Source organism: Phragmites australis, chromosome 3 (genome assembly GCF_958298935.1).
Source record: "Phragmites australis chromosome 3, lpPhrAust1.1, whole genome shotgun sequence".
Lineage (NCBI taxonomy): Eukaryota > Viridiplantae > Streptophyta > Magnoliopsida > Poales > Poaceae > Phragmites > Phragmites australis.
The window spans coordinates 8,287,141-8,308,917 of record NC_084923.1 but is presented as its reverse complement, the minus strand read 5'-3'; the positions used below and the strand labels follow the sequence as shown (position 1 = coordinate 8,308,917).

Sequence of the window (21,777 nt, the reverse complement as noted above, 5' to 3'; positions counted from 1 at the left end):
GACAGAAACTTGCAAAGATCTAGATCGTGGCAAAGTCGTAGTCCAGAACTTAAAGTTCAGATTAAGCTAAGGTTTTCGTCAACAATCTTGAATAGTATGCCAGGCTGCTAAAAGATTCCGCTGATCGTGCGACGTACGTTTTGCTATCCTACAATGTGTGAACACATCATACTTGCGTAACGTAGATTTGTGAAAGATAACATTGAATAATTCACTGCAATATATATATATATATATATATGCATTACAGATTAACGGTCAAACACCTCCGATCACACGAGAAGAGGAGAAATCTTATTGCACAGGGGCCGGGGGGCAAGGTAAACCATCCAATATAATCTTATCCATGCACGTACGGCAAATACCAGCGGGGTGCAGGGATTTCCGGTATTACATAGAACCAGGACCGGAAGTAGCTTTCGTCACGCCGGTGAAGACCACACTGGTGCCGAGCAGTTCTGTGCCAACCTTGGCGGTGAAGGTGTCGTAACGGAGGAACAGCTCGACGAGGAAGAGCCTGCCGACGAGCACCACGAAGTTCTTGCCCGGGCACTGCTTGTTGTCAACGCTTGGGTTCTCGGTCTCACGGCCGTTGGACCAGTACACGTACTTCAGCAGCTTGCTGCCCTCTTCGCCGACGAACCGGTCGGGCACGAACTCCTTCGCCGTGGGTCCGAACACGCGGTTGTCCTTGGTGGCCAGCGGCTGGTAGCCGAACAGCATCTCGCCCTTCTTGACCTGGAACACCGCGTCGTGGCTCTCGATCTGCAGGTCGGTCTTGGCGTGCCCGTACTGGAACTTCACGGGCGGGTCCAGACGCAGCGCCTCCCACACCACGGACTTGGTCAGCTCCATCTTCTCCAGCGCCGCGAGAGTGACCTTGCCGCCGGCTTCCTCCACGGCGGTGCGGATCTCCGCCACGAGCTTCTCGTGGAGCTTCTGGCCGGCGTTGGCGACGTTCGCCAGGACCCCCGGGAAAAGCACCTTCAGGCCGCCGTAGCTGTTGAACGTCGTCGCGAACAGCAGGTTGTGGCAGGCCTCCTCCCGCGACAGGCCGAGGCTCTCGGCGGTGTCGAGTACATGCTTCCCGGCGGTCGAGAAGTACTTGTACAGCGCCTTGTAGTCGCCTTTGACGAGGAAGGGCGGGAGGGGAAACGTGTGGAGGAGCGGCTCCTCAAGGATCATGGGAAGGCCGAGCGTGACGAGGGGGTGGAGCTGCCAGATCAGCCACTTGGCCGCCTTGGTCGGCCCGCCGGCGCCGAGTTCGGTCGCTGAGGGGCGCACGCCGAAGTAGGCGTCGCCAATGAAGTCAAACGAGGTGACGTCGTTGAGCTTGTTGAACTCGGCCTTGCCGCCCTGCGCGAGCTGCGACTCGACGGTGGCGAGGAGCGAGGAGAAGTTGGAGCGGAAGGCCGGGATGACGGCGTCCTTGCGGGAAAGCAGGAGGGAGAAGAGCATCTGCTTGACCTTGGCGTGGGTGGGCTCGGACGGGTCGAGGTAGGAGCAGACGCGGTAGCCGCCGGTGAGGGAGGTGGAGGGCATGTAGGTGCCCGTGAAGAGGTTCTTCTTCTCGACCTTGGTGACGTCGAAGAGGACGGGGAAGCTCTTGGCGTCGAGGACCGCGACCACGCGCGGGTCTCGCGCCATGAAGGGACCCGGCGGGACGTTAATGCGGACGACGGTGGAGCCATACTTCTCGACGCGAGACTCGAAGTACTTGTCCTGACCCTGGAAGTAGTAGAAGTCGAGGCGGTCGCGCACGGCACCGATCACCGGCAGCCCGTATGCGCCCGGCACGGGCCGCGGGGCGCTGGAACCCTCGGAGCTCGCCATGCACGCTTCAGAGCAATCTCTCGTTGCTCGCAGATAGCTCAGCTCTCGATGAGGACTTTGCTCTGCTCAAGGTTTGGAGGAGACGTTGTCGCTGTGCCTTGGATGACGCGAGGGGCGGGGGTAGAAATAGTAGCCCGGCGTGTGGGAGAGCACGGCAAGTAGGACCACGTGATAGTACCGGCACCGGTGCTTGTTCCGCATGCGCCAATCTTGTTTAGATGTGTGCAAATGCGTTGGTGTGGGTGTGATGTACGATGGTTTACACTTGATAACAGAAAATTCATGGCCCGATCGGGCCACAGTTCTGACAGCGATGAAGATCTGGATGCACGGGGCAGATCGATAGGCTGGATCGGATGAGGATTGACGTTGCGCCCTTGGGCTTTCACCTTCACCCACGCTTGTATCACTATCACCCGGCGCGCGCGCGCCTGTTTCCGGTCTACTTCCTCGGCGCTGTTCGTGCGACGACTGCTAAGGCGCGCGGGTGCCCGGTGACGTGCACTGCAATGGACTGGACAAAAAAATCTCAACATGAGGGTGCAAACTGCGAGATAAATAAACGCCGAACAAAAGATAGTGGTCTAGTGGAGAGATAAACTAGGTCCAAGTGGGATATTCATCAGCAACTTGAAGCAGTTTCTTATGCTTATGTTTACGTCAGAGGCTAGTTTTTACAGGATTAGAAAGGTCCTCAACTCTGGAACTAAAATGATAATAATCGAGGAATCTCGCGTACAACACCTAAATGATTTGGACCCAACAGAGAAGTGGGAACTGATAAGGCATTTGACTACGTACGCATTTGAAATAAGCACTATGCAAAGGTGCTAACAACGAGCCACGCACTCTTGGACCTTGCCTGTTGCTGATTTAAGTTATATATTCTCGATCACGTCAAGCTGCCTGATCACTCCTGGGCCAAGCGTTCTCAGAGCTAGGCTGGGCATGCGAACTTGCGGCTTGTTTGGTTGCATTTCCCTATAGGATACCTTACTTGGATCACTATTTCGTTTATGGACGATAGGGGAGATGAAAGATTCGGTTCTCTGTGGTACTTTTGCCTGGCTTTTTGTACGTATATGGGTATTCGATCAAGATGCATGCAGAATGACTGAAACGAATGATACTAATCGTACTATTTGTCGGTTGGATGAATGTGGCAACACGTGACCATCGGTGGGGGAGGATGATTACTTGTTCCCATGCTTGGAATATCGCAAGTTCGATCGCAGCCACTTGATGTAATCCTGAGACGGATGAGTCACATAGTGGTGGTATTTTGGTGTTAAATAACATTTTTTCCTTATCAATTCCAAGTGCGAATCTTGTATTGCTCGACCGAGCGTGTTGAACGCTGCTAACATGTACTCCCTCTATTTCAAAATATAGGGCGTGACTGTATATGTAATGTGGAAGGTTGCATTCATGTATGTGTAATGTGTTCATACAGAACGCCGTGACTGAAGTGATTGGTATTTTCTGCACAGTTTGTGTCTGAATGCACACGGCTACACGTGACTCGATGCGCGAGGAGGGTGATTACCTGTTCGCGTGAATCGGAATAGTAGTATCGCAAGTTCGGCCACAGGTTCACAGCTAGCTCGCAGAAAAGTCTCTTGAGCACGGCCAAAACCGTCGTGCGTCGATGGACGGGCCGGCTTGTGTCCGACCTCGATCGATTTCCCCGCGTGAAGCGCAACTTAACCATGCACGGCTGAATCCCAACTCGCGGCGCCAGCCATCTACCGGTCCGGCGTCGGCATCACCGCGTGGCGCGTGCAGCTAGCGCCAGGGGATAATATATAATGCCGGCCAGGGCCGTGGCCATCGCGCGCAGCAAGGGACGTCCCGCGTCAGAAGGGAATCACGATCGAGCGCACGTCCAAAATATGGACGAGGACTGATAGGGAAAGGAGGGTGCGTGCAGACGCAGACCGTGCTTACAGGTTGTTTGGAACTTTGGATCGTTGCTGCTCACTCCGATGCAAGTGCCAAAGTGCGATATGTATATTATAAGCACATATGCATGTTCCATTCATGTGACACCGTACAAAATTATTTCCGTGGAGTCTGCTGCTGCACGAGGGAATAGTGTTAACAAATACATTTCGGTGGAGTCCGTCGCTGCTGCGAATTCGGAGCCATGAACAAGCGCGTACCAATATCTGCGTGAAGATGAGTACGTCTCGCTGGCACGTGCTTGGGCAGAGGAATGGACCCCTTCTCGACTGTGAAACTGGGCCGGAAAAGTAGTACGCAAACAACGTGACAAAATGGATTTGTAATCAGGAGACTAGACGGCAATTTGCAGTTTTGCTGATCTGTGTTGATGGAGACGTCGTCAACCGAATCTCTCCAACAATTTTCACAAAACATGATCGTTCTAACTTCTAGATGTATTAACGGCAAATATTCGTCATCCCTGGATGAAAATTGAGCACAAAGCATGTCTATACACCATAACGTCATTAAGAACGTGATTGGTTGTTTGTCTGTCCTGTTATTCGTATGAGCTGTATATGCAAGTTGAGTGGATGTAAAAGTATTGAAAAGTAGAGTGTTTGATTAGTTATATCTGTCTAGATAGGTTATATTGAGTTTCTATTTGGTTGATTAGATATGAGGTTATATAAGTAGATGAAAGAGCTAAGATTTTAATTAGTTGTTTATATAAAAGTGATTTTATGATATTAATAAGTGAACCTAGTTGTATAAACGGATGCAACAGTCTGCATCTGCCTAGCAAAACTGTGGAGAATGGAGCTGATGTAATTAAATTCTCTATTCTATGTATTCTTAAATCTGTATTGATTTTTTTTACCAAATATTGTTTGTGCTAATCGGTCAATGATGCATACCATATTTTTCTTAACCCCTTAGCTGTCGTTGTTTATTATGGTTTGACTGCTTTCTTGAAGAGCTATTGCAGGTATTTCTTTGAAGCTCTTCTAGAATTAATAGATGGCTCAGATCTTATATATGTACACATATGCCATAGAAGACATGTAAATGTCTGACAACTAAAAAGGCAAATTATGTTATATCTTGGATGCACGTGAATACCCACGATGAATGCATGTGTCATGTCTGATTAAAAAAGTTTGTTTGTGGCAAATTAATCAAGTTATTTTGTATTACCAATACAACCCATGCATGCGATCTGTATTGGAAAAAGGATTGCATGCGGTTGAGTATAATTAAAGGATAAATGTCAGGGGCCAATATATGTGAGTGATGAATGATAAATTAGGACACTAGAAACCTAAATTAAATTGACTCTAAAAACTTCATAAGATAAATTTATATTAATTTTTATCTAAATGAGTTTAATTTTAGGAAAAAATCCATTTTACTCCCTCAAACTATCACGTTTGTCCGGATAACCCCTAAACTTTTAAACCGTCCATTTTACTCCCCCGAACTATCAATACCGTCCATTTTACCCCCTGGAGTGATTTTTCTTGATGGTTTTGATGACGTGGCAGTGGTTTCGCCACGTGGCAATCCCAGTCAGCATGCTGACATCAGCGTTGCGCAGTAATTCGATTTTTCTTTAAAAAAATAATTCATGAGAATAGATTATTCTGAAAAATAGGTTTTATGTTCAGAAAAAATCCAAAAAATATAAAATAATTTAGATAAATGTTTTAATATGTTTTTAGCTCTGTTTTTATTTCTGTAAATATTATTTAATGTTTTTCTAGTGTAAAAATTATTCTAAAAATGTTAGAATAAATGTTTTAATTTGGAAAATAGTTTTAGAAAATATAGATTAATTCTAATAAAGTTTAAAAATATTTTATTTGATAAAATAAATGCTTTTAATATGTTTTGTTGTATATTAAATTAGTTTTAATTCTAGAAAAATTAGGTTTAATTTCAGAAAAATCGTTTGTAGTTTTCACGTCCCATTTGGACAAATTTTGATCACATTTGGCCATATTTTGGTCATATTTGGGCACATTTTGGTCATATTTTGGTATATTTTTAGCACATTTGGATATATTTTTGTCACATTTTGGCATATCTGGTCATATTTTGGACATATTTGAGTACATTTGGGTACATTTTGGTCATATTTAGGTACATTTTAGGCATATTTGGCCACATTTTGACACATTTTAGCCATATTTATGTACATTTTGGGCATATTTTGGGCACATTTGGACACATTTTGGTCACATATTTGCACATTTGGTCATATTTTGGGCATATTTGGACACATTTTGAGCATATTTTGAGCACATTTGGACAAAATATGGTCAAACGTGCCCAAATATACCAAAATATACTCAAATATGTCCAAAATATGGCCAAATGTGCAAATATGTGACCAAAATATGTCCAAATGTCCTAAAAATGTGCCCAAATATGACCAAAATATGGCCAAATGTGATCAAAATGTGTCCAAATGGGACGCGAAAACTACAAACGATTTTTCTGGAATTAAACCTAATTTTTCTAGAATTAAAACTAATTTAATATACAACAAAAAATATTTAAAGCATTTATCTTATCAAAGAAAATATTTTTAAACTTTATCAGAATTAATCTATATTTTCTAAAACTATTTTCTAAATTAAAACATTTATTCTAATATTTTTAGAATAATTTTTACACTAGAAAAACATTAAATAATATTTACAGAAATAAAAACAGAGCTAAAAACATATTAAAACATTTATCTAAATCATTTTGTATTTTTTAGATTTTTTTTCTGAATATAAAACCTATTTTTGGGAATAATCTATTCTCATGAATTATTTTTCTAAAGAAAAATCGAATTACTGCGCAACGCTGATGTGAACATGCTGACTGGGACTGCCACGTGGCGAAACCGCTGCCACGTCATCAAAACCACCAAGAAAAACCACTCCAGGGGGTAAAATAGACGGTATTGATAGTTCGGGGGAGTAAAATGGACGGTTTAAAAGTTCAGAGGGTTATCCGGACAAACGTGATAGTTCAAGGAAGTAAAATAGACTTTTTCTTTAATTTTATCTAGTGTGTCTACTCTACCATTTAAGAGAATTTCATCTACTCTAGCAAGAAAAATTACAAGTATGTAAATGTATAAACGTATAAGGTAGAGACATAAACTCGGTATAAGAGATTTTTATCCTGTGATATCGATGATATGGATATCACCACTAATCTATGTTAGAGCTTCACAAAAAATATGCTCTAAGTCATCAAGTCTCTTCTGGTCCCGGCTCTTGAGCTATCAAATCACCAAGACAATATCTCTAGCACGATGAGCCACCAAGCCACCAAGGCAGGGTCTCACCACTAGCCTCTCTTCCGGTCACTTGCCGTCGTGATCACTTCGGAACTTGAACCATCAAGGCAAGGGTCTCTGCGTCCCCATACACGTACCTTGTCGCCGTTTCACACTAAGTTGGAGTGTCAACAAGCTTGAGCCATCAAAACCTAAGATGTAGACGAGTTATCAAGACTTCAAGGTACCGACATACCACTCGGTACAAGCTAGGATCACTCTTTAATCTATTTTTCAAGTGACATCACTTAATTATAACTCACTCTAGACCTGTAAACACTAAATACTCTCTAATCTTATGCTTAATCGCATTAGATGATCACTTTAACCACTTTGGTGGCTTAGATATCTTCTCAGTGTATATAAAAATAGTATGTCACACCCTCAAATGACTAAGTGAAGGGATATTTATAGTCTTAAACCCATCAACTAGCTGTTTTTTCAATAGCTTAGAAAAGACGTTAACACCAGATAATCTGGTGAGAACAATAGTACTAACACTAGATCATCTGACGAGTGCAATCTCAGAAACTAGCCGTTGAATTTCCACTCAAAATCTCTGTGAACACCGAACATTCGATGTGCCTTCAAATCCATCAACAGACATTCCAGTGAGTTATTTTGAACCATCTGAGCCTTTACAGCATCTCTGTGTAAAATATCCCGATGCATTTATTCGGTATTCATTCCATTCATACCGAATCATCCGGTGAGTTGAATCTTCTCTTCTTTTTCTTAGAAATGCTCCGATACAATTATCTTTGTGATAATCAAACTATCCATGTACAATGAAATTTGTCTTTTTATAAAGAAAAAAAGAAATGGTACATGAGAACAGGAGTCAGGAGAGATACTATGATACAAGAGTATAGTAAAGGACTCACCGCTTCAATATAACAGCAAGGAATTGAATTCACAACTTACAGTTGGAAATTTACATCACATTGATTACTTCGCATGACTCCTCTAATCAACGTTGTATCAAAAGGCATGGTGCATAGACCTCAGATTTCCAGTATAGTTCTTATCTGCTCAGGCGAGTGCTTAACCAACGACCTCGGGTCAGGATAACTGTTCTTTGGATCCATCACTGCCTTATAAATGAGTTCATATGTTTCTGCTAGTGCTCTAGCCAAACCATAGCACGCATCTGAACGTAACCTTGGAACCTGCAGCTGCTCAAATTCAGGCAAGGAACCTTCTGTTCCAGTCAAAAGGCCATAGAATGCCTTCAGGCATTCCAGAAGCATCTGTGGCGATGTCTCGACAACATCTGCCAGAGGTCTCGCGTCATCCATGCTGCCATAGTCCTTTATGTATGGCATCTTATTCGACAGTAAACATTTCCTAATAATGCTGTCAATTTCTTTATCTACAAGGGCACGAATATGAGCTTCAACCATAGAGCGCAGGTTGTTTACATAGCTTGTAGCAACCTCCTGGCCCATCAATGGTTCCTGAATTGCTGATAAGCAGTTGATGAGGTAGACTTTGGACGAAGATTCAGCGCTCTGCATGTTATTGGAATGAATAAGGATTGGGGGAAATGGTGATGTATAAAAAAGACTAAGTTCCTTGAATGAAAAGCAAATGTTCAAAATTGGGTTGTGAAAGCTGAAACAGACTACCCCATCTGGTTATAGTAAAAACCAAAATAGGTTTTTTTTAGTGCAACATCAGAAATCACTGAATCATTCATCCCTTCTTCATACGATTTTACTGGAAAGAGGTTATCACAGAAAATAAAAATCAAAGCCAGCAAAAACCAATCATGAAATTCACAACATGTGAAATTCCCTCGGAATCAGTGTCAAGGAATGGAAGAAATGCATGTTTACAATTTAGTAGTTGAACAATCATAACTGTTATTCAATATCAAATAACGACATCTGAAAAAGAATCAGAAATAAACTAGAATGTCTTGAGTTTTAGTATTGCAACTACAAGTAACCTTTTAAGGCTTATCCTTGCAAAGCATCTATGTTTCATTAGACCATGTGATAAGCAGTTGTGATAGAATTAAAAATGAACTAGAAAAAAAGGTTCCTAGCCTTTTTATTGCAGCCAGAAGGAACTTTTCAAGGTTGCTGCATAATGTCCACATTTTGCTAGTTTAAGTGAACCACAGTTAAGACAAGAAATACTATATGCTCAGTACAGTGGCCACATATTTTGAATATGATACAGCCATCCCCATACATGGTAAACATAACAAGTATGCTACTAACCAGAACCGATGTAGATAAATTCTTGGACAGAATAGCATCAACTGCTATCGAATCTCTGCTATTTCCACTAGGATCAGAGGTAGTTCTACCACGCCGTGCAAGTGAACCTTTTGACTTTTGCGCCTCTGCAGCTTGCTCACACATCTGGAAAGTTAGGAACATCAATAGAAGTACCACAAATAAATTATACTGCAGATAACATCAAATTATAGTGGTAACAAGAACTGCTACATAAGATATATTTTGGTAACATCAAATTGCCTATTTCTGGGTATAGAATAACAGTTTTTGTACCAGCACATGTCATCTCTAGTAATTTGGCTACTTGATACATATGAACACATTAACCTAAAAATGCGGTTACTGTATCATTAAAACTGAAGCAAGGTATTGGTTCTGCAGCAACTAAATGGCTAGATTGGAGCAACTCAGGTGTTACGGTATGTATTGCAGCTAATTGCTACACGTGGGCTGGTGCTAAATGAGAACATGCTCACTATTATATTTCCAGGTAAGGCTAGTAGCCTAGTACTACTTCATAGAGTGCTAATATGCTATTACCGAAAAAAATGTACAATAATGACCTCAACCGCCTTGGTGGCGCTAGTAGGCATAGCTGTGCAATTTGTTCACCATCATAACTGGCCACTAGCCAGCATTATAAGCACACTGCTCAAGTCCTAGTCTTCTCTGTTTAACTCCTTTTTGATTGTGAAGTACAATTTTGATATCATCACATAAAGATACTTTTTACTTCTAGCCTTCCAGGGGATGTCAACATTACTTTTAGTGGCGCTGGTGCATGAGGGTAAGTCACAAAAAAGGAAGGAAAATAGACGAAAAAGACATTAAACGACTGTAAAGCAATGATTGCTTGAATTCATGGATGAGTACACGAATTGATATGTTGCTACTTCCAAGAATTGCCCCGAGACATTATAGTGAGCTTTAATGGCTGCTGTATAGACTAACTCTGTAAATCGCACTATGGGTAAAATTTAGCAATAGAATGAAAGTTTTTATTTGCCAACAACACCCTTCAGATATAACCATAACATTACAAGGCACACTCGACACAAAAAGCTCACCTGAATTATAGGATCCAGTAACGCAGAAATGACAGGATCAAAGTTTGGTCCTTTTCCAGAGGCAGGAACCATCATGCTATTGTAGGTATCTATGAGCTCAAGCAACAAAGAAACTCCTTCTCTCACAGCTGGTGGAGGAGAGAGGTCCACTGCAACTAGTGGAGGATAACGCAATAACTTGTCTCCCTGACTCTTCAGGATATTGAAGAATGTTTGCTGCGCTGCATCTCTAAGTGACCATATTGTATTGCACAGAGCAGTGTCCCCTCCCAGCATGTCCGATATCTAAAATAGAAGGAAAGTATATGTAAACAGAAACACTTTTTGATTTACTAAACTGCAAAAGGTAGTACTCTGGACTCACCGTGTAACCATAGAATTCCAAGGTATTGCTAAGTTTGAAAGAGACTAACAGGCTTGGTTGTGACTGCAAAACTTGCTCAACTCGAACTTTAAATGGCCGACATGCCCCTTCAAATATTCTATCAAGCACAAAAGTTACATCAGACTCTCCTCTGGAGGAATCACCATCTCTTCCAGAATGACAACGAGTGGTTGGACCACTGTCAGTTAATGCATCAGGATCAAGCAAGACGACTATAAGCTCTCTTTCAGATGCCAGTGCCTTCACAAAATAAAGAATGAACATTCAAGAAAGGCTAAAGCAATATCTAAAAATAGAGATGCATGATCTGAAAAGAAATAAAACGAATCACTACTTGTTGGTTCCTATGTCTAGTAGTAAGGACAGAGCAAGGGAAACACCTGATGTAGCCAACCCAGCATTTCGCCTACATAACGAAGAGGATCATGAGCATGCACTTCTATTGGTCTTGGGAGCCCTCCAGGTCCACCTCTAGTAAGAGCACTTATAAACCGCCTGAATAATGCATGGTGTCTCATGTTGGCAACCTATGAATGAAGATCGCCCACCATCAGATATCATTTCAATTAGAGGTAACTTTGCAATGCAAAAGGTTTAGCATACCTCTTCTGCACAATACTTGAATAGAACAGGTCTTTCCTTCAGGCAGCGAACAGCCTTTTTCAAAAGTTCGCTTACTTCAGGGTTGTCACTATCACCTAATTTTTTACATTCAGCTTGAACCCACCTGATAAAAGAATAGAAAACTGAGTTCTATGCTGCATGTTACTGTCATTTGGTATTATTATAAAGAGCAGAATTCAATCCAAATCAAAATAGCATAAAATGCTAGTTTGATGGTACTTATCCTGAGAAAGGGCAAAGATCTATCAAAGTCGCCAAAGAACATTTTGGAGCATTGTACTCCCTCGTTTCATAATATTTGTCCAATTTCATGGTAAAGGATGATTCACAATGTTTGTCCATTGAAGAAATCAAGAGTATAGTAATTGCAATATTTCCACACTCTAACCCTACTTTAATGCTGTGAAAGAGGTTAGATGGCCATATCATGACATTCAATAAGGACATCCGTGGTCATTTTTAATTAACTGTTTCTTACATTTAGTGCTTATTTGGTCGATGTGCATGGTGAGCTTGGGCCAAGATTGTGAAATGGAGCGGTTAGCCGGTTAGTAAACTTAGCACTAAAATCAAGTGGAATTAAAAATAGTGTCCTATCATGGAAGAAACCCTGACATGACGAATTAATGAGAGAAACACAGAAATAAAAGATGACTATATAAGGGCATACCTGCACAATCTTTCATAAGCCCCTTCTTGGTACACAGACATCATATCCATAAGTTCTAAACCAGCACGCTGAAGAAATATCCAAAAAGTTCGACATTTGATATAAGTATTTCATGCTCTTTGACTAGGAAACTAGCTAGTAAAACTTTATCCAACTATGAACAAGTCACAATGTCAAAGCATCGTTGAGTATAATCCATGCTTGGAAAAAAAGATGGGTTCATAGAAATTTAGCCTTTTGGAAACAAATAAAAATCCAAGATAAAAGGTTCAACATTGAGATCTCCTGTCAGTTTTTATTTTTTAATATGTTGGATAGTACTTGTTTTTCTTCCTTTTTTTTGGTTTCATGAACATGACCCCCTTTATTATAGAGTATAGAAAGTTAACAATCCATTTTTCTGCTTTGATTGAATGGCATGATAAGAGAACTGTTGATGTATAACTTGTAATCTTACAGGTAGCACAAAGTTATTTATGGTTTCCGAAGAATCAAGGCTCCAAAACTTCAAGGACAAAGTGATGGTACCTGGTGGTGTGTCCGCAGCAGGACCTTGCAGTTTGAGTGTATTTCTTGGACATGCAGCAATGCCTTGAAGAATTTATCATCTATCTCTTCTTCCCGGAGTGCATTTATCTATTAATCATTAACAATAGAACAATAGACAAAAATCGTGAACGAGTGATCAAGATATCATCCCTAAGACAATGACTGAGGCATCACATTTTACATTTAGCAACCAAACATCATTTGAGTCAATTAATTTTGTTAAGGTAGGAAGTGGTACCTCTTCATTTGAAAGTTGATAATCCTGCAGGAAACATGAAACAATTTCTTGGCGCTGAGTGATAACCTCAAGTTCTTGTTGCAACCTCTCCGTTGTACTGATAATATCCCCAGTTCTCACACTACAACTGCTCAATGCTTCCTCAATCCTAACATAATTAAACATAATATTAAAAAAAGAGTAGACAAGCATACCTTGATATTAAAAGGAGATAAACAGAATGAAAAACAAATATGTGTAGTATAAGAAATCATAATGTGACTTTTTTAATTTATTTCAAAGCATTCGTATCGCTAGACAACAGAAGTATTTAGGCAAGGGGAAAAAAGGAAAAAGAAGAAGAAAACCAATACTAACGATGGAACATAATGTCTCAGTAGCAACTGAACCAGCATAACAACTCATGATAGAAGCCCTTTGCAACTATAGAGCACCATCCTTTGTATCTTCTCTACTGCCTTAGTTAAGACCCATGACATGATTCTACTTGTTAATTACAGGTTTTACATGGAGCACTATTGCTACATCCAAAATACACTTCGCACAATGTAACAATTCGGAGATTCCTATATGCACTGATCTACATAACATTAAGCTCAATCTAATCTAGGGATATCGGAAAACCAGCTAATACTAGGATTCCCAGTTCCATTTCCAGGCAGGCAGAGGGGCAATGGGCAAAGCAACTCACTTCTTCCAGGAGTCGTTCAGCGCGTGCACCTCCCCCTCGACGCGATCCAACGCCTACACGCAAAATAGCAGAGCAAAGCAATCACCAAACAGGGCACGGCAGCTGCGAAAGAATGGGCGGTGAACAACACCGCACCTTGTGGGCGGGGAGGGAGGCGTCGAGGAAGTGGCGGTTGATGGCGAGCGCGCGCTGCTCGATGGAGGACTTGAGGTTGCGGCGCGCCTGCGGGGTGTTCTGGACGTAGAAGGTGGAGAGCGCGCCCAGCGAGGCCAGCAGATCCGGGCTGTCCGTCCGCGTCTCCAGCACCTTCTTCAGCTTCCGGGACACCCCCGGCGCCAGAGCCGCCACCATCCCGCCCGCCGCCGGTGCGCGATCCCAACCCGGGCGTGATCTCCCCCGCCTTCCTCCGCCGGCGAAGGGAGTTTGGTCGTTCGGGATCTGAGGGGAGTGATGGGTAGTAGCCGGACGCGGGGAAAGCTTCTGCCGTGCCAAAGGCCGTGTCCGTGTGCCTGCGTTGGCTCGAAAGCTGGGCCAACTTTATTAAAGCCCAATTAAGCAGAAGCTATAGCTTGCTAGTCCACTACGCCTCAGTCATAAATACTTTTCACTTCTGATTCAGATCCAATCAAACTTTTAGATATTTTAAAATTTTAACCATCCATAGTTTCTAAAATATTTAGTTTGAAAATATAAAAATCACACATATAGATTTATCTTTAAAAAACTCATAATATTATATTTTTACTATATATTATAACTATATTCTAATTAAAAATAATAGTTAAAGTTTCACGTGGATGACCGTAAAAAATTATTTATGACCTGAGGTCTACCAGACTACAACGAGAAATAGCTGGGCCAAGGAAAAAAAAAGGCATTAGCCGGACCATCGGTTATTTCACCAAAACTTTCATGCTGGCATCTATAAGAAGGTTCTAAGCAACACGATATTTTCCTCTCAGAAAACTCGAAAAATGAAAAGGCTGCCTGTTTACAAGCCACAGCTCACGCTAGAAAACGCAAGAGGTATAATCTTGCAGTCTCTATGAAGAATGTTTCTGCATTCGCGCAGAATAGATACAACTGAAACTACATATTTAGTGCCACCAAGACAAGGATTTTGCAATTACAACTACCAGATGGCCATCACAAAGGATCCGACTCCGATTTTGCTAGTCTATCGCCCATATCTGAGAGTATGATTTATGAACCCATATCCACGGGTTCTGCAGCTGCATAAGATAGCTCCTTGCCCATTATCACTGCGGTCATCATCAATTTACCGGCATCTGGAAAATCCTTGTGCTGCATCAGTACTTCTTCCACTGAGAAGCATTTGGCCTCCAAACCTCTCAGATGTACATCCTCTTTCTTCACAGGCAGCACATCCTCAAAAGTACCGTCATACACCACTGCATCTGGGCTATAACACAGCCTGGATGCGTTGAAGAGGACGGTTCCTTGAAGAGATTCTTGGATGACTTCGTCGCTCCAACCTTCTGACATGGATGCCTGCGAAAGCTTGACCCAGTCATCCTGGTTGGCTGCATTCACCCAGCAAGCCTCAAGAAGGCCTCTATTGGAACTTCGGAACGAGGAACCTGTCGAAGCAAAAACTTCAAAAGCTTTAAGAGAAAGCTCTCGGTCTCTCTTCAGGCACATCTCAATCAGTTCCGGTGGAGGAAGTAGCTTGTTTATATATTTGCCTTGTGCATATTCTGGATCATGCTGAACTATCTCTTCCTGTACAGAAAAGAAAGGGCTAAAAGCAATCTGGTTTGCTGATCATCCCTGCTTCACTCAAAACATAAATCTATACCCAGGTTTTCAAAACCCAGCTTTTAAGAATTTCCCACACTTGGGTCAGGAACTGGTAAGCCCGGTTACCAGACAGTCAATGCCTGGCTCCCGATTTTGTCCCTGTCACTTTTCATATCCTCATTTTTCTTTCAAACATCCAACAGCTTTAAAGTTCCAATATGTTCTAATAGCTTCCAGAGTTAAAAACAACCAAAAACAGCTCAAAATAATATACTATCATTACAGTGCTCTTTGTACCCACTGGGATCAGACGGTTATTGTGAGGGTTTGGAACCTTGATGTGTAAACCTAAATGCGAGCCTGTAGGGTTTTCCATCTTTTTGTAGCTTGGTTTCGAACGGTCTAAGACTAACTAAGCATAAATAACATAGAACTATATACAACTCTAGGAGTTGGGAATACAGCTACGGTGTCATGAATCTAAATATGGAACACATAAATTTCTAACTAGACTCTGGGCTCCTATCCCCACCAAGAAGGAATGCAAAAATGATATCATAACTAGAAAGCAGAAATACAGCAGAACATTTGCATTAGACAATTCACCTGCAGTTTTAGAATCCGCATGTCTGCTTCTATCCGTGCAACCTTCACTTCATAACCAATATCCTTACCTACTCGGTAATTGAAATATATCAGGAATTCATCTACTAATGGGAAAAAAATCTATGCCATCTACTAAACAGAAATGAATACAAACAATGATGCAATCTTATTGGTTCATTAGCTAAATAATATTCTAGACAGTAAGTAACCAAGCCTTTCTTATTCTGTGGAAAGTTCAGCAGAATTAGGCAGGTTTCAAGGTTAAGTGGCATGCCACATAAGACAGTACAAGGGTATGCACAGAAGCAATAAAAGTGCTAACTGCTAAGCATGAGAAACAACTTTAATAACGGAGACAATCATGATTTTTCCTCGCACAAACTGCAACTGATAAGCTACCATTATCCATCATCAGGAAGATAAGAGAAGTCTATTTGCATAATTCCAGCAGCATATGCAGAGAATATGCAAACTTCCTGAATTATTATTTCAATGCACAGCTGAAGGCATACAGGAAAGTAGAATAGAAGAAACAGATAACCTGCTGTTGCAGCAATTTTAGAGAGATAGAGAAGACGTCTTCTTTCAACAAAGGATAGCAGCTTTCTGCCGGTTGTGAGGCTAGCATCTTCCTCAGGACCCCCAAGCAGAGAACAGGTATGAAGGGTATCTGAAGCAGACGAGAACTGGTTTAAGCATATCTGATGAAGCCACAGAAGATCACTTCGCTCTTTCAGAAAACTAGCTAGCTCTTCCTGGAATTCTTCACCCAGCCTTAACAGCTTAGCGTAGTTGCGGTTGTTGACTAGTTCTTTAAAAACGAAGAAACTGAATCCCCCATGAGGTCCTACACTATCATGCTGCAATAAGATCAATATTAGAATCATGTACTAGAAACATCTTGGTAGAAACTAGAATGCAAATGGCCTAGTCTTCAATGCTAACCATTGTACAAAAATGCTATATGTTATCCCCTGCATATTGTGCAAAATATTACAGCAGTAGAAAAAGGATATGAGATAACTTTGGAATGGAGTCATGTGATTATACCATAAGACTACGGAGGAGACCTGTATCACTGAGATCATAGCAAATCTGCCACAACGTTTGGTACCCTTCATGCCGTTTAGCTGTTGCCAAAATAGGAGAAGTAACTTCTCTAAATATAGATTCTTTCAGATCCAGATTGTCAGTGCCTTCTCTTGACTCCTGATATATATGGAGAAAAGATATTAGTTGTTCCATACCAAGATTGAGAAGCTCTACAAACACCGAATGCAGGACACCAGCCTACATAACTACATGTAAATATAATGTTAAGGAACTGACAACAACACCAGACCAATGGATTATTTTTAAAAATGCTTCCGTAATTAAAAAATGATAATAATCCAAATAGACCTTTGCACACTTCTTTATCATATCTAGTAGAAAATGTCTTTTGCTCATTAATATCAAGTTACTATGTTAATACTTGCAAACTTACATTCGTGGCAGCTGACCATAGAACACTCGTGTTATGAATTATGATCAGAGATTGCTATGAGTTAATACGTGCATAGTTAAAAAATAGACAAAATGACTAACATGGAAACTGATCAGAGAACCAATCAAGCAGCAAATCACCAAAATGCAATTGGAAATCATGGATTCAATACCAGGATGCCTACCTTAATACCAAAATGGTACCAGAATTATTATTACATACTACATGTGAAATCAAGCTAGAACTTTTGCAGTGCATTTCGGGCAGAACAGCGCATAAAGGGACAACACAAAATTGCAAAAGATAAGCACCTTACTGTAGTAAAGGAAAAAATATTAGGAAAAAGAGTGATGTTAAATTAAACAAACCTGATACTTGGCCTCTACTATTTGTTTTGCAAGATTGTAGAGGGATCCAAGAAGTTCATCTCTTCGTTCACAATATTCGTGGACTAGTACACCATGTTCCTCCCCACGTTCAAATTTTGCAGTTAAAAGACATATATATGCCTCCAATAGAATGTCTGTGAGTCCTTCCAACTGAGACCATAGATTGGACTTCATTGACATGTCTGCAGCTCCTGATTCTCTCAAAAGATCCATAATTAGGGATGCTGTACTCCAGATTCCAGACCGTACGACAGGGTGGCTGCTCCAGGTTATCAGTCCTTCAGGAGAAGGATACCATTCCTTGTGCTCCTTCCTGTAATACAATGCTGCCTGAACTAAGGTGTTACAAGCATTTGATAACTCAAGTGCACGTTGCATCTGAACAGAAGGGTGTTCTTCTCTATTTATAATGTATTGAAGCTGATGAGATAAACAATAAAATAGATCATCTATATCAGAAACTCTACTGTAGAACACTTCAGCATTATCACGATCCATTAAGAGAACAGTGTTTCTTCGAGCTTTCTCACCAACCAACTGAATGAGGTTCCAAAGGGCACCAGTGGTTTGAGTTTTTGACTGAGACAAATGTGTGCTTGAGCGTTGCTGGCTAAGAGTGTTTTGTAATTCCCTAAGCTGTATCATTCCAGAGAGCTTTTCTCCATGCTCCATGATAGTTAGCATTGCAGCTCCTGCAGAATGGTCAATTTGCTCGTTTGTCAAACAGAAGTATCATTAATAGAATTCTGTGACAATTAAACTCAGAACAGAACTCAGCTCCCTTATATGGCTGTACGCCATCATTGTGGTCCTACATAGTGTTTTTGTTACTGCTCAAGTAAAAAACTAAACTAATGTGGTGTCGTTAGACAAATGACTAATAATTAACTGATACAAAACCCACCCAACACAGCACAATAGTAGGTAAGACCAGGTAAGAACAACCCTACAAGGTAGAGCACATGCTCTGGCTCATGATTTAAAACAATCACGTATGGATGGCAGATGGGAAAGAACAGTTCTGCAATTGTACTCCGCTTTTAGGACTAACAAGAAAGTATTCTATATTCACAAGAATTACAACATCTCCTATACTAATAACTCCAACCAAAATGACATCATTGTTACTGTATTCTGAACAGTAAAGAAACCAATGTATCTGATTACCAATAACAAGTATGATAAGGGACGAAGATAATAAACAGACTGATGGTAAGAGCAAATCCATACTTTGCTTTGAAGCGAGTTCTTCATGGCACTTCGAAAATACAAGAAACTGAAGGAATCTCTCATGTTTTTGCTGCTTCTCAACAAGGGATGAAACAATTGTCGAGGCAAGAAATTCAGCTTCTCTAGTTGTTGTCCAGTGCTTGGCTAATGTGTTTACAATGGACTTGCTCATTCGAACAAATATGTTCATTTCATCCTCTTTCTCAAATGCTCCTGCTGCTCTAAGCTTCTGAAGTGCCTCATTAACTGCACCAGACAAAATAAAATCATGAAATAACCGGTTCAGTAGCATTTCAGACTCTTCATCAACCACAGCCTGCTGAGCTATGCCAGTTAATGTAGGCCTTTGCCTCTCTCCAGCACTCCAAGCCTCAGAGCTAGCTCTTCTGGGAACAACACTGGCACTCAATACCTGAGTTCTTCTTTTCTCTTCAGCAACCACCTCATTACAACTACCTTTTCGTGATAAGCTGCGCTCTGGTGGTTCAACCCCACCAACTAATACAGCCTTTTCTGGTATTGCCCAGAATCCTGCCTTTTCTGTTAGAACAACCCAAGCACCTTCATCTCTGTCTTCAGCAGATGGGATAATGGAAGCATCGAGAACTTTTCCAGCATCCCAAGGCAGATCAAATTGATAAAGTCGAGTGGAACCTCTCCAATATATGGCCACTGTTGCTGTACCATCACCTGACAGGATGATCACAGAACCAGAAGGCTTACCACCAGTTTTTAGCTTCATGGAGAACAAGAACTCTTCATACTCTACTCTAGCCTTAGGGATAATCACCTGAGAAGGAGCTTTTTTCTCCAAAAACCTTTCACTTTTAACCACATTATCTTCAGATGAAAACTTCTGGTTAAGTCTGTACAGCATCGTCAGAAGAGAATACTGAGTGTAGTTTGACCCACTCACCCGATCTTTGCATAACGTAGCAACAAGAATGCTAAATTCCTTCCCATGCTCATCTATATGCATGTCCAAAAGCCATATGTTCTTCTGCCCAGCTATATCTTTCTTTATACTCACATCCCCATCAGTACCAACGATTTCCTGAGACCCTAATTTTTTTACATTGATGCCATGCAGGAGGGAAATACTCCAACATTGTATCTCATGGTTAGTCAACAAAAAGAACTTCCGGTCAGCAGCCTCGGATGGTACATTACTAGGGAGCCAAACCAAGGACCTTCCACCATTACTTTTCTGAGAATGCTCGGCACCACTATCACCTAATGTATCCCTATGAACTTTACTTCGATGCACTCCTGCTGGTGAACACTGGAACAACCATAAAGCACCTGCAGGTTCAGAAGCTATAGCAATACATTCATGAATACCTCCCGGAACTGCAGCTGCAATAATCGAGTTGAAACTGGAACAATTAGATGCACCATCACTTGCAGATGCCTCATCATAACCAAACGAACTAAGAACTGGACTCCTATTACTTTCAGCATAGATATCAGGCCAATAGGCAACAGCTTGTGTTCTTTTGTTGCAGAGGATAATGCCAGTCGAACTTCTCTGATGCAATATCTCTCCACCATTCCTTGTTGATGCACCACTACTATGCCATCTCATTATGCAAACTGTCCATTGAATACCGGAGAGGGGTTTCGCATCTTTGTTTCTAGTAAGAGAATATGGAACCTCAAGTACAAGACAGTCTTTTGCAACAGAAGCCAAGTAGCTCCAGATAAAAAGCTCATTCCCACATATCATCCACGCAAGGGATGTGTCTTTATCAATGCCACCAGAAAGCATGTTTTTTCCTACAAGAGATGCAGAACAGGTACGTATGGTTCAGTATAGTACAAGCAAACTATTACTGGAAAGAATAGCACTTGCACACTGAGTGGAAGCTATTACTGGAAAATTTCTGCTGTAGAAGGCTGGCTTGGGCATTCCGAACGACTTGGGGAAACTCTGCTACGTGCACCGGTTGGATCTGGTCCGAATCACCAGCCCTGTCAGTTTGCTTCGATGTCGAAATCCTATAAATTTGCACCAAGAAACAAGACATGGTACAATCACTAAATCAGAGCTCATTTGCCTGTGCTAAACGTGCTAGGCTACTAGAAATCTAGAATGAAGAAAGCAAAGGTGCTCGCTACTAGCTTCCGGCGCCTTCAATCAGACATGGCCATACGACGAAATGTTGTGGTTTGGTGAAAGCGAACCAGGTGAGAAGAAAGGGGCACCTGGCGAGGAGGGAAGAGGAGGTCCATGGGGCCGGAGTGCCAGTGGCGGGCCGGTCGGGGGCGGCGAATCCACGAGGCGACGGGGTGTGGGCGGGACCTGGAGGAGGAGGTGAAGGGGACGCCTCCTCCCTGTCCCTGCGGTGGAGAAGGTGGGGCTTCCTGATCGCCGGCGAGAACATCTTTGGCGGCGCGGCGGCCGAGCTGGGCACCTCACTCTCCGACTAGCCGACCTCACGGTCTTGGCGCTCCCTCCGGTGGGCTAGGGTTTTACTAGTGTTTTGAGTTTCTTCTTTCTTTTTGGCTTTTGCCCCCCTGATTAGGTCCTGTTTGTTTCAGCTTTGGATTCTGGCTTTCAGCTTTTATAATTCGAAGCTGAAACAAACAGACAGCTTTTGGTTATAGCTTTTTAAAATCTGCTGGTTGGATTGTGATAATCTGAGAAGCTGGTTTTCCTCAGCTTTTGATAGATTGTGAAAGTCCATTTTACTAAACTGTCCATTAAATTTTTTTAGA

The 21,777-nt window shown here is 41.8% G+C and overlaps 3 protein-coding genes across 4 annotated transcripts; all 3 read right to left on the bottom strand.

Annotated features, from left to right (window-relative positions):
* Positions 1 to 274: 274 nt before the first annotated feature.
* LOC133911946 (allene oxide synthase 2-like) lies at positions 275 to 2,037 on the bottom strand. The gene has a single exon (XM_062354447.1). It carries the CDS (start codon positions 1,831 to 1,833, stop codon positions 391 to 393), a length of 1,443 nt encoding a protein of 480 aa, XP_062210431.1. The 5' UTR covers positions 1,834 to 2,037; the 3' UTR covers positions 275 to 390.
* Positions 2,038 to 7,856: 5,819 nt separating this feature from the next.
* On the bottom strand, positions 7,857 to 14,079 carry LOC133911945 (conserved oligomeric Golgi complex subunit 6-like). The gene is made up of 11 exons (XM_062354446.1): positions 13,723 to 14,079; positions 13,588 to 13,640; positions 12,897 to 13,044; positions 12,638 to 12,745; positions 12,110 to 12,177; positions 11,419 to 11,542; positions 11,196 to 11,342; positions 10,795 to 11,055; positions 10,431 to 10,715; positions 9,343 to 9,486; positions 7,857 to 8,625 (listed from the first exon to the last, which is right to left on the bottom strand). The coding sequence occupies exons 1-11, from the start codon at positions 13,936 to 13,938 to the stop codon at positions 8,119 to 8,121; spliced, it is 2,061 nt and encodes a 686-aa protein (XP_062210430.1). The 5' UTR covers positions 13,939 to 14,079; the 3' UTR covers positions 7,857 to 8,118.
* A 401-nt stretch (positions 14,080 to 14,480) lies between these two features.
* LOC133911944 (nuclear pore complex protein NUP133-like) lies at positions 14,481 to 21,579 on the bottom strand. Of its 2 annotated transcripts, none has more exons than XM_062354444.1 (8): positions 21,265 to 21,579; positions 20,933 to 21,057; positions 19,060 to 20,835; positions 17,809 to 18,521; positions 17,005 to 17,163; positions 16,496 to 16,814; positions 15,955 to 16,022; positions 14,481 to 15,330 (listed from the first exon to the last, which is right to left on the bottom strand). In XM_062354444.1, the coding sequence occupies exons 1-8, from the start codon at positions 21,441 to 21,443 to the stop codon at positions 14,791 to 14,793; spliced, it is 3,879 nt and encodes a 1,292-aa protein (XP_062210428.1). In that variant the 5' UTR covers positions 21,444 to 21,579; the 3' UTR covers positions 14,481 to 14,790. The 2 variants fall into 2 exon arrangements, with proteins under 2 accessions (XP_062210428.1, XP_062210429.1); XM_062354445.1 differs by having other exon boundaries at positions 14,994 to 15,188.
* Positions 21,580 to 21,777: the final 198 nt, after the last annotated feature.